Source organism: Crinia signifera, chromosome 11 (genome assembly GCF_055691185.1).
Source record: "Crinia signifera chromosome 11, ASM5569118v1, whole genome shotgun sequence".
Taxonomy (NCBI): Eukaryota; Metazoa; Chordata; class Amphibia; order Anura; family Myobatrachidae; genus Crinia; species Crinia signifera.
This window is the reverse complement of record NC_139227.1, coordinates 53352171-53364231: the sequence shown is the minus strand read 5'-3', so window position 1 is coordinate 53364231 and position 12061 is coordinate 53352171. Positions and strand designations below refer to the sequence as shown.

Below are 12061 nucleotides of genomic sequence, written 5' to 3'. Positions count from 1 at the left end.
TAGTTACTGAGTTCCGCCAGCCACCCTAAAGCGAAGCGGCATAGCAGAGCTTTAGAGTACTGTTTTAAATCTGGGATGCCCAGTCCTCCTAAGAGCTTGGGTAGCTGGAGTTTGGTCAAAGCTATTTTGGATTTTTTTGAATTCCAGAGAAATTTTGCGATGTGGGAGTTTAGGAGTTGAATGTCCTTGTTGGATATTCGCAGTGGAAGCATTTGCATCACATACAGCAGTCTGGGTAATAGCATAGATTTTATGACCTCAGCTCTACCTAGTAAAGATAGCGGGAGATCTTTCCATGTGTCCATAGATTTAACTATAGAGGAGAGTAGGGGGTCATAATTAGAGGAGTAAACTTTGGTCATTTTTGTTGGGATCTGGATGCCTAGATACTTGATCTGCATATGTTGGAGTTTAATCTTTTGGAGGTCAGGTCTGCCTGGGAAGAGAGGTGGGAGGCCTTTTAGGGTCATTAATTCTGATTTGTTCATATTTATCTTGTATCCTGAAAAGGAACTGAAATGGTCAATTATTTTAAAGGCTTCTGGGAGGGAGTGTTCAGGTGCGGTAAGGAAGAGCAGCATATCGTCTGCAAATAAAGAGACCCTGAGGTCAACTTTTCCTATCTGGATGCCTTGGAAAGTAGGGGATTGGCGTAAGGCTATGGCCAGGGGTTCGAGGGCTAGGGCAAATAACAAGGGTGAGAGGGGGCATCCCTGTCTAGTTCCTCGAAGTATGAGAAAAGGTTCTGATAGTGTTCCATTGCATTGGATTCTGGATGCTGAACCAGTGTAAAGTGTGTTTAGAAGGCTGATAAATTTTGATGGGAAGGAGAATTTTTGTAATACTGAATATAGGTGGTCCCAGTGGACCATGTCGAACGCCTTCTCCGCGTCCAGAGAGAGAATCGCCAGCGGGGCGCCCGACACAGTTCTACATCAGTCCCAGTTGGCTGAGAGGACTCTGCGAATGTTGGTGACTGGGTTTCTCCCCATGACGAAGCCCGTCTGATCTCCATGAACAAGCGCTGGGAGTAGGATCTTCAGTCTCTCAGCCACAATCTTCGTAAGTATCTTGTAATCTATGTCCAATAAGGATATAGGGCGGTAGGAACCTGGGTCTGCTAAATTGTGGCCTGGTTTCTGGATTACTTTGATTGTGGCTGCATTGAAGAATGGAGGGGCCACGTCACTGTGGAGAATGGAGTTATAAGTAGCTACAAGTGTAAGGGCTATCTGGGGGGATAAGAGCTTATAGTAATCTGATTTTAGGCCATCTGGGCCAGGCGCTTTCCCCGGTTTCAGCCCTGCTATGGCGGTTTGGACCTCCTCTAGAGTGAAGTCCTTGGTAAGGGAATCGGCTGAGTCCGGGGGAAGGTGGGGGGTGGTGATATTTTCCCAGAAGGCGTTAGCTTGCAAGGTGTCTGATGTGGGTGCTGAGTATAGGGATTTGTAATAACCGTTTAAGGTTTCAGCTATTTGGGCATTTGATTTAGTAATTGTGCCATCGGGGCGCTTTAAGGGGTGGATGGTGGTTGGGGCATGGTGGCCCTTGAGAAGATTAGACATCAGTCTGCTGGTTTTGTTACCGAATTTATAAAATTTTGTATTGGCTGCAAAAGTATAGCAAGCCTCCGATTTTGTAAAGAGACCTTCAAAGGAGGCCTTAGCAGTCATGTATTCTTTTCTATTGTGTGGGGTAGGGGATTGCTTATAGAGTAGAAAGGCGGAGGTCAGATTGGCTTGGGCCTGGGAGAATTCATTGGCTGTGGATTTTCTCTGGTAGGAAGTGTGTGAGATTATCCTTCCTCTTATTGTGGCCTTTGAGGCCTGCCAAAAGAGTGGTGGGTTAGTTAGGGCTGTGTCACTGTTATTTAGGGCATATTCTTCCCATGCCTTTTTAAACGGTGGTACGTAGGGATTCTGAAGTGGCTAAGGAGGACGGGCATCTCCATGAGATAAAGGAGCTTTTCTCCTGGGCGATTGTAAAGGAGATTCTTATGACTGCATGATCTGAGATCGTTATCGGTTCAATTGTAGCTGCAGTGATCTTGGGGAATAAAGTAGTGGATGTTAAAATGTAGTCTATTCTGGACATTTTTCCAGTAGCTGCCGATATACATGTAAAGTCCCGTTCTGTGGGATTGAAAAGGCGCCAGATATCAAGTAGGTGTAATTTTTGTGCCATAGCTGGGATGCCTAACTTGGGGAGGGGTCTAGATGGACGTGACTGTCTATCTAGGATGGGGTGGGATATTAAGTTTAAGTCTCCACAGAGAATTATGGGAAGATGTAAGTAGGGTGTAAGTAGTTTAATTATATCAAGGAAAAAGGCTTTAGAGTAGGTGTTTGGGGCGTATACGTTGAGTATAAGGTATTGGGCTTGCGCTATTGTGATGCGGCATAGTGTATATCTGCCTTCAGTGTCTGTATGTAATGTTTCAGCGGTCATTGGCGTCTGCCTCTTACCCAGGATCACGACCCCCGCGAGACTTGGAATTAAAGGAGGCCGAGGATAGGACTTGCCATTGTAGGATCTGTAGTTTTGTTTCTGTCGGGGTAAGGTGAGTTTCCTGCAGGCATACGATATCCAGCTGAAGCTTGTTCAAATACATCAAGATGCGCTTTCTTTTTTGGGGGAGTTGATACCCCCCACGTTCCAGCTACCAATAGATAAGGAAGACATCATAAAATAGCATTGGCATTAGAATGTGGTACAGTTCCTGGAGCAGGAAATGTTTAGGAAGAGAAAAAACATTATTAATATGATTAGTCATCGCAAAGGTGGGATAGGGGGAGAGGGAGGATAACATAAACAACAATATACGACTTCCAAGTGGAAAAGTGCAAAATATGCACGCTTCTCTGAGCATGTGTAACTTAGAACTGGAGGGCAGCTCCTAGGCCAGGAGAAGCCTAAACATTAATATGTAAAACAATGTATACCAGGGCGCTCGGGTGGGGTGTAGGGAGTGGGGTGGTAGATGGGGAGGGGGGGGGGGGGGAGTGAGAGTTCTGTGGCAACCTTATGAGCAATGGGGGGAGGGAAGTTTATCTCAGCGGTAGGGGTAGGGCGGGTTGGCATATGGTTAGAGCGTCCAGTTGGGCGGCTTGGCCCGTAGATGTGGAGACCTGATGGTAGCGTCATAGCTCCAAAGTCACGGTAGTATAGGTAAAGTTTCAAAACGAGAAGCAAAGTCCAGATGTTTCGGGGGGGTGGGTGGGGGAGGGGGAAAGGGGGGATCAAGGGAAGATTGAGATGAGTGATCCAAGGAGTCTATCAAAGTTAGGCACAGCATGGAGGGTAGTGTTCCTTGTGGGGGGGGGATGAGGAGGGGAGGGAGGTGGAGAAGTGGTATGTTGTGACACTAGGTCACCGTTTTCGCTTCTGGGGGGGTAAGGGTCCAACTGTAGATAGGTAGATCAGGCTCCAGTAGAAAAGGGGGGGGGGAGGGGGTGTGGAGCGGAGTTGAAAGGAGATGATGATATCAGTCCTCTGTCCAATCTGTGTCTTGGTGGGAAGCGGTATCATTTTCTTTAATGTATGCTTCGGCATCATGGTGAGAAGTGAAGTCTTTGTAGGACGTTCCTTGGAAGATGCGGAGTTTGGCCGGGTATAGCATGGAAAACTTAATGCTTTTCTGTATCAGCTGAGAGCATAGTGGGGCAAAGTCTCTTCAGGATTTGGACAACTCTGCCGAGAAGTCGTGAAATATCAGGATCTTGCTCCCCTGCCAGGTGATGTCACGCATTTTGCGTGAGGCTGACCAGATTAACTCCTTGTGTAGGAAATTTAGGGTTTTAAAAATTACGGCTCTGGGTCTGGCCCCCTCCTGCGGTCTGAGTGATCCCAGGTGATGAGCCCTTTCTATTATGAGATCGTTGCATCTGTCAGCTATCTGTAAAAGTTCAGGGAGTGTCAGGGATTCAGGGAGCCCTATAATTCGTAAATTACATCTTCTTGAGCGGTTCTCAAGGTCTTGCACCCTATTATGCAGGTAATTGATATCCTTATGGGCAGTGTGTAGTGCTTGTTTCATATCAGCTACATCAGCAAATGCTGCACCCACGGTTTGTTCGGTGATAAAAAAAAAAAAACCTGGACCCTTTATCTCCCACAAGCTACCGCCCTATCTCTCTTCTCCCATTTGCCTCTAAAATACTAGAACGGCTGGTTTACAGCTACCTGTCTGACCACTCCATCCTTGTTCCCCTTCAATCTGGCTTTTGCCCAATTCACTCCACTGAGACTGCCCTAGTGAAAGTCACCAATGTCCAGCTGTCAGCCAAATCCAAGTGTCACTTCTTCCTGCTTATCCTTTTGGACCTATATGCTGCTTTTGACACTGTGGATCACCCTCTCCTCCTCCACACACTCCAAAAACATTTGCCTCTCTGGCACGGTCTTAAAGTGGTTTACCTCTCCAACCGTTCCTTCTCTGTCTCTGCCTCTACCTCACCACCTTCCATCCTTCCTGTCGGGGTCCCTCAGGGTTCCATCCTTGGCCCCCATCTGTTCTCCCTGAACACCTCCTCTCTGGGTGCACTCATCAACTCCTTTGGCTTCCAATATCACCCAAATCTACCTCTCCTTATCTGTCCCCCACTCTTCTCTCTCAGGTTTCCAACTGCCTCTCTGCCATCTCCTCCTGGATGTCTGAGCGATTTCTAAAGCTGAATATGGACAAAACCAAACTTATTATCTTTCCCCCACCCAGAGCTATGCCCCCTACTAATATCTCTATCACTGTTAATAACACCATCATCTCCCCCGTTCCCCCAACTCCGCTGCCTGGGTGTCACTCTCGACTCCTCCCTCTCCTTTGCACCCCACATCCAAGCCCTGGCCCATTCTCGCCAGTTCCAGTTACGCAACATTGCTCACATCAGGCCTTTTCTCTCACAGAGTGCAACTAAGCTTATCATCCATTCACTGGTCATCTCACAGCTCGACTACTGCAGTGCTCTCCTCACCGGCCTCGCTCGATCCCAACTGGCTCCTCTCCAATCTGTTCTCAACTCTGCAGCCAAGCTTATCTTCCTCTCCCGCTGCTCTAATTCTGCCACTCCCCTTCAACAAAATCTGCACTGGCTCCCATTCCTCTACAGCAGGCATGTCCAAACTATGGCCCTCCAGCTGTTGTGAAACTACAAGTTCCATCATGCCTTGCCACAGTTTTTCTATTAGTGAATGCTAAAACTATGGCAAGTCATGCTGTGATGTGTAGTTTCACAACAGCTGGAAGGCCACAGTTTGGACATGCCTGCTCTACAGAATCCTCTTCAAGCACCTTACACTCACATACAGGGCCATCTCGAATTCCATTGCTCCATATATCTCTAACCTGATCTCCATTCATACACCCTCACGCTCTCTACGGTCGGCCGACTGTAGTCTCTCCTCCACCCTGATAGCTCCTTCCCACGCTAGAGTACAGGACTTTGCCCTTGCTGCACCCTTTCAGTGGAATGCATTCCCTCGCTCCATTAGACTCTCCCTGACCTTGCAAAGCTTCAATCGGGCACTGAAAACTCACCTATTAATCAGAGCGTACCCTTCCACTGCATAAACTAGCTGGTTCTCCGACCCCTTGCCTGTTTACATCCTGCTATCTAGCCTCCACCCACTTGCACCTCTTGTAATCTGTCTGTATCCCCTTCCTACTAGATTGTAAGCTCCTCCGAGCAGGGCCCTCTTCCCTCCTGTTGTCAAAGCCCTCTTCTCTTCACATTACACTCACAGCTCATCTATACTCAAACACTCAGTGACCATCTTCATCTGCATACTCATCTCCATCATTGGCCTCAAGCCTCTTATAAGTAGTGAGGACTCAATCAACATACTATATTTAAGCTGTAATGTGTATTGAACTGTGGCGCTCTTTATTTGTACTCTAATTTTGTTATTTAGTCTATGTTATGCCAAGTTTTGTCTCCCTGTACTGTTCCTTTGTACAGTGCTGCACCTGTGGCGCCTTTTAAATAAAATTATAACAACAACAGGTGTCACAGCCCCTGTGTGATTGTACCTGCAGGAGACAGCACCTGTAATACCTCCATCTGGTATAAACCTTTAGGACCTGGACAGGTGTGACACTGATACCCCAGAGTGATTTTACCATTACTCATCCATAACTGCACATCCCACAGAGACTCAGACTCAATCCCATTCTACGCCATGTGCAAGTCATCGCAGCAAAGGCTGCACTCTGCAGAGTCACTGCTGAACAGGGCTCCAAACACTTCTGTGCAGAAATGCGGCTGACGGGTGTGAATCCAGGTGTCGATGCACATCGCACTGTTCACATGGAATTGAACTAAACCCATAATACTGGACACACCACACAGAGGCTCTGGAAGAGGGGGACACCCTACACAGAGGCTCCAAAAGAGGGGGGGGGGGGGGAAACACACCCCAGACAGAGTCTCTGGGAATGGGATACCCCCATTAATATGTGAGTCTAGGTATCCGGATGGCTGACCAGGTCTACTAATTAAGGGTTCATGTCAATGGCCATTTCTCCAGTGTTGGCCTAGTAGACCTGGTCTGTGAGCTGCACCACACCTGAAGACACGAGAAGATGATCTCCTGGTAAGTGGACACTGCTGCATTGCGGGTAATGTCAGAGCACTCACCCAGACCAGATCCATGTGGCAGGTGAGACCACGTCCGCAGCTCAAACCCTCCCCCGTACTTCTCGCTGAGCTGCTGGGACAGCGTTTTCTCCGACGTGGCATCCACGGTCCCTGAGCAGATGAAGGCTGCTTTGAGTAACGCCCCTGAACAGGCGGAGAGAAGTGGGGTCAGTGATACACACATGGACAGACAGCAGGTTACAGTCACCAGTGTGTGGGTCACCTGGAGCCTGGGGCTGGCGGTAGTCCTGCAGGTCAGCGAGACTGTGACAGGTCAGCTGAGTGCAGAGCTGGGCTCCCCGCGGACCGCTGGTGCTGGACAGGCGCAGCTGCAGCTCCGGAATTCTTCTGGCTCCAGCACCTATTGGTCTCTGTCCATCAACCAGCACGGCGACATTAACCACAGCACCGCCATGTTCATATGTGATGGGAGGGGTGTCACTCCACCCGCCTAACAGGACACAGGAACAGTCATCAGACAGCCTGCAGGACAGAGAGACCACCTAACTGTACCCTAACGTCAGTGACTGTCTGTGTACATGCGGGAAGGAGGGACCGCCTACCTGTACCCGGACGTCAGTGACTGTCTGTGTACACACGGGAAGGAGAGACCACCTACCTGTACCCTGACGTCAGTGACTGTCTGTGACATGTGGGAAGGAGAGACCACCTACATGTACCCTGACGTCAGTGACAGTCTATGTACATGCAGGGAGTAGACAGCCCGCCTCCTACCTGCACCCTGATGTCAGTGACCGTCTATGCACACGCGGGGTGGAGACAGCCCGCCTCCTACCTGGCCAGGCTGGGGTTAGTGTGGCACCTAGTCCGCCTCCCGTGTGTACATTAGTATAGTGGAGTGTTCCCCTGCCCGGGACCCACCTGACATATCGATGCGTGCTGGACATGCGGCCGTCACCCACTGATCCTGGGGCAACAACTTCTTTTCTCCAAGAGACACAAACATGAAAGCAGACATCACTGCTCTGCGGATTAGTATTTGCTCCGCCCCTTCATAATGTCGCGCAGCCCGAAGGCACAAAGCCGGCCTGTAAGGGTGGAAACAATGTATAAAGGGACTTGCTTAAAATAGCATCTTCCAGCAAAGCATCGCAATTTCCCACTGCTACATCATCCAAACCATCCAGAATCCTGCAGAGCATTGCAACTCACATTGCTACATCATCTTAACCATCCAGAACTCTGCAGAGCATCGCAACTCACAGTGCTACAATCAGACATTACCTGTTTAACCATCGCCGACGCTCTTCAGCTAGAAGTTTCACACCCTGTGCGATGTCCCCCTTCTCGAGCAGCTGGTAGCCAGGTGTCCAGGCGCTGTTAGCTGCTGGTCCACTCCTCAGCCCTCCCTTGCCGTCCGCCATGCAGCCCAGCAGATCAGCCACACAGGCAAGTGCTCGGGCAGCCACCCCGGGATCCTCACTCTCCGTGGCCACTGTGTGGAGGGAACTTGTTAGAGCCACCTCTAATCCTCGCCCAATGCTCACTCTACAGCGGCTACATCCTCACCATGGTCCAGTGTATCCAGCAATCTCTGGTGTTCCCCCTCTTGTACAGCCGCCCGGATGATGGGCATCAGACTTCTCTCCTCCTGTCCCAGGAGAACTTTCTGTACCTTTTTTTGGGCCTGGGTAAAGAAGATTTCCCTCCGGGCCTGCAGCGCCTTCTCTTGGTCGCGGTGCTGCCGTATCTGCTGCCATGACATGCGCCAGGAGCTGCGCCACTTCTGTAGTCTGCGTTCTCGCTCTCTGCTGCATGGATTTAGGAACCAGAGAACGTCCCCAACCCCCAGAGACTCACAGGGGTGGAGAATGGGGAACAATGGGGCAGTTAGTACACTGTGCTCTCCACCTGGAGCCTCATACCCCCAGAGGTCACTCTCACTGCAGGGAAGACAATGGAACGGGCTGTGAGCAGCAGAAAACAGAACCCCAGTGACAGATCATGGGACACATCCTGCACTCACCAGATTCCGGTCCTACAGAAGAATTCATCCCAGGGAAGGTTCAGGAAAGTGGGAGATCCGCCCCCTGCTGGAGTCTGGAGAACACAGCACAGGTATTACACCAGAGAAGCAAGCAGTGGCACTGCTGGGAAACGAGGGGGGGTAGAAGGTACCTGCAGCTTGTCGTCCGTCCCCAGAAGGCTGTACACTGTTAGGGAAAGGTCCTGTACCCGGATGGGATGCGCCTGCAGAATGACATCACTCAGATGATGTCCACATAGCTCCGTTGCTGCCGCAAGGTCCAGGCCAACAAGAAGACACCCACTGCCCACAGTGAGGGGACCCTAAGGGTGACACCAAGTGCTGACAGGTGACCATACAGTGACATGAGCACGGGGGGGGGGGGGGGGGGGGGGGCTGTGCACGACAGGGCGCTAGAGACGAGGGGCTGTACATGGGACAGGGTGTAAGGGGGGGCATGCGCAACAGGGGGGGTATCGGCAACAGGGGCGTGCCTAACAGGGTGCAATAGGGAGGGGGTGCTTGACAGGGTGCAAGAGGGGGGGGGGGAACAAGCCTGAGAGGAGGCACATGAGGGACAGTGCGAGGGAATAGGGACTGTCAGAGAGTAACTTACCTGTAGGTGACAGTTCTGGATGACACTACCGGGAGATACAGACACCTCTCTGCTCAGCCAGCTATTAACCACACAACTGCCATCCTGGATCAGTGCTGGACACTACATGATGACAGAGACACATCCAGCCTTACAGCACCCTCCTCTCACAGTTACAGCATCTTACTGGGAACACATCAGCCTGGAAACTGCCTGGGGCTCATCCATGATGGCACCAAACCTTCTCATCAGCCCAAGGTGGCCTCTAGTCCATCCTGAGGACACCACAATTCTGGCCTTAGACTGGGGTAGGATGATGATGCGATCAGGACATATACTGACAGGACCAGGGAATTGTACAGGACAGATGACCTGTAGATCCTTTACAATGTCCTGCATGGTAACAGTCTATATCTAGGCAGATTAAATTGATAATCACCCGGCTTACACTGGGTCTGGAAGGTCGCATCTCAGGTGCTCGGCAGCACGTTACAGAGAGAATAGTACGTTTTGCGCACTGAAACTTATGAGCACACCCTTATTAGGGATAGCATTCCTCAGTGTATCCAATGTCCCAATGGGATAAATGAAAAACCAAAATAGATTGTAAACTTGCAAGCAGGGCCCTCATACCTTTGACTGTCTATAAATACCCAGGTTGTTGTATCATTGTCTCCTATTGTAAAGCACAACGGAATATGCTGAGCGACTGTATATAACAAACTGTTAAGAAATAAATAAATTTTATTTATGTATGATAGATCCTTATCCACAAGTCCTATGGCAGTTTCTGCAGGGAGTTAAGTGCCCAAGCTCCTGTGACTGCCCCCTATGCCCGGGGTATCCAGTGTCCCCCATAGGACTCAGAGAAAAAAGGGGAGAAATGTTTCTGGTGTATTCAGGGGATTTCTCATGTCATTTATGCCAAACAGTGCATGTGTGTATCACAGGCAAAATGTGAGTGTCTGTAGTTAGGGTGGACTCGGTGTGCGCTGGTGTGGAGAGGTGTGTGGATTAGCATTAGGCGCAGTTTGCCCTAGATGTTACATAACCCCCTGGTTGCAGAATGTAACAGTTTGCAAGTCTAAGAAAATTACATCTTGTCTGCAAATAAATGCAGATTCCTTACCCCCAGAACCTATTACATAAGCACACACATCTGTATCAGCCCCAAATGGTCACAAACAAGTGCGTCCTCCACCCTGGGATTTTACCTCTCAACATACCATGACAAAGGAGTGGGCCAGCTTGCTGGGGTGATCTCCTTCAGATGCTGCTCTCACCAGATTTCCAATGTGATCTCGAGCACAGAGTGACAGGTACTCGTAGCGGCCATCAGGTACATACACTGTGTATACAATCCACACATTAGCAGGTCAGAGGTGCACAGTATGGTTGGGTAGTGGTGGTGGTTTTCAAGCTTGCAGCCTATCCCTAAACATGACCCTGGCCTATCCCTAACCCCCAGCCTATCCCTAAAAATAACCCCCAGCCTATCCCTAAACACAACCCCCGGCCTATCCCTAAACACAACCCCCGGCCTATCCCTAAACACAACCCCCGGCCTATCCCTAAACACAACCCCCGGCCTATCCCTAAACACAACCCCCGGCCTATCCCTAAACACAACCCCCGGCCTATCCCTAAACACAACCCCCGGCCTATCCCTAAACACAACCCCCGGCCTATCCCTAAACACAACCCCCGGCCTATCCCTAAACACAACCCCCGGCCTATCCCTAAACACAACCCCCGGCCTATCCCTAAACACAACCCCCGGCCTATCCCTAAACACAACCCCCGGCCTATCCCTAAAAACAAACCCCGGCCTATCCCTAAACGTAAAACCGGCCTAATCCTAATACCGGCCTAATCCTAAACATAACCTTGGTTTAATCCCAACCCCGGCCTAATCCTAAACATAAACCCTGGCCTATCCCTATGTTAGGATTAACCCTAACCGCAGCCTAAATCCGTAATGATGATGCAGGGACAGTTGACATTCACAATTTCAACATGCCCTAATAATTACATCAGTGTCCTGTCTCCTGATGTCTTTATTTACCATGTACTTCTGGTAAATTGCCTTGTACTGTAATTCAATATTTAACCCTGGGTGTAGGGTTGGAGTAGCCTGGCACCAAACGGGTTGAACCTTTTGCAACCGGCCCGCCCAGGCTCCTCCTCCCCTATATTGCTAGTCGCTGCAGAACCTTTGTGGCGCCATATAAGTAAACGATAATAATATACATATTGATGAAGTAGTTCTGATCTGCCTTCAAATTCTAGTTTACTTATGCTGACAATCTAAATGTCCTATAGACCAGAACCCTCCCATCTGATGAAGTGACAGCAGCAAGTCGCTGGGGGTGGGGGGGAGCTACAGATTCATAGGCAGCGGAGCTACAGAATCACAGAGGGCGGAGCTACCTTCTAGTACCCTGATTTAATTCTCCAGCTTCCAGTTAAAAAGCAATTATACTACAGATACATTTACTGTACACAGATAGAGTGTAAGCTCTGCAGACAAGGTAACACCTTACCCATGGTCAGAGGGAGATCATGAAGCTCTTCCCAGAGTACGGCCCGGGCGCTTCTTAACCTGTCGCTGAGATCAGAATCCCCACTCAGGAACCTCTCCTTACTGACATCCCGACACATACTCATGAGGACGTCCAGGAACAGAGACACCTGGGAAAGGTGAGCGCACATCTTCAGTGGCCAACTGTGAGCAAGAGACTGTCCCAGAATGCTACCGAGAGCCCCAGCCACTACCAGCTCCCCCTGTACCCCTCAGCCACTACGCCCAAACCACTGACAGCCCCCCCCCCCCCCAATATGCCCCAG

At 50.0% G+C, this 12061-nt stretch overlaps 1 protein-coding gene across 4 annotated transcripts in view; it reads right to left on the bottom strand.

Annotated features, from left to right (window-relative positions):
* Positions 1–12061, bottom strand: part of FCSK (fucose kinase) — a 115067-nt gene that overhangs the window by 7687 nt on the left and 95319 nt on the right. For 2 of the 4 annotated variants that reach the window (XM_083163808.1, XM_083163811.1), the window contains 10 exons: positions 11758–11905; positions 10441–10562; positions 9236–9337; positions 8772–8942; positions 8620–8693; positions 8163–8536; positions 7878–8088; positions 7515–7681; positions 6856–7083; positions 6633–6776 (listed from right to left, as the gene is read on the bottom strand). In XM_083163808.1, the coding sequence (XP_083019934.1) occupies positions 6633–6776; positions 6856–7083; positions 7515–7681; positions 7878–8088; positions 8163–8536; positions 8620–8693; positions 8772–8942; positions 9236–9337; positions 10441–10562; positions 11758–11905 (1741 nt within the window). The remainder of the gene's footprint in view (positions 1–6632; positions 6777–6855; positions 7084–7514; positions 7682–7877; positions 8089–8162; positions 8537–8619; positions 8694–8771; positions 8943–9235; positions 9338–10440; positions 10563–11757; positions 11906–12061) is intronic. The other 2 variants (XM_083163809.1, XM_083163810.1) reach the window with 2 other exon arrangements.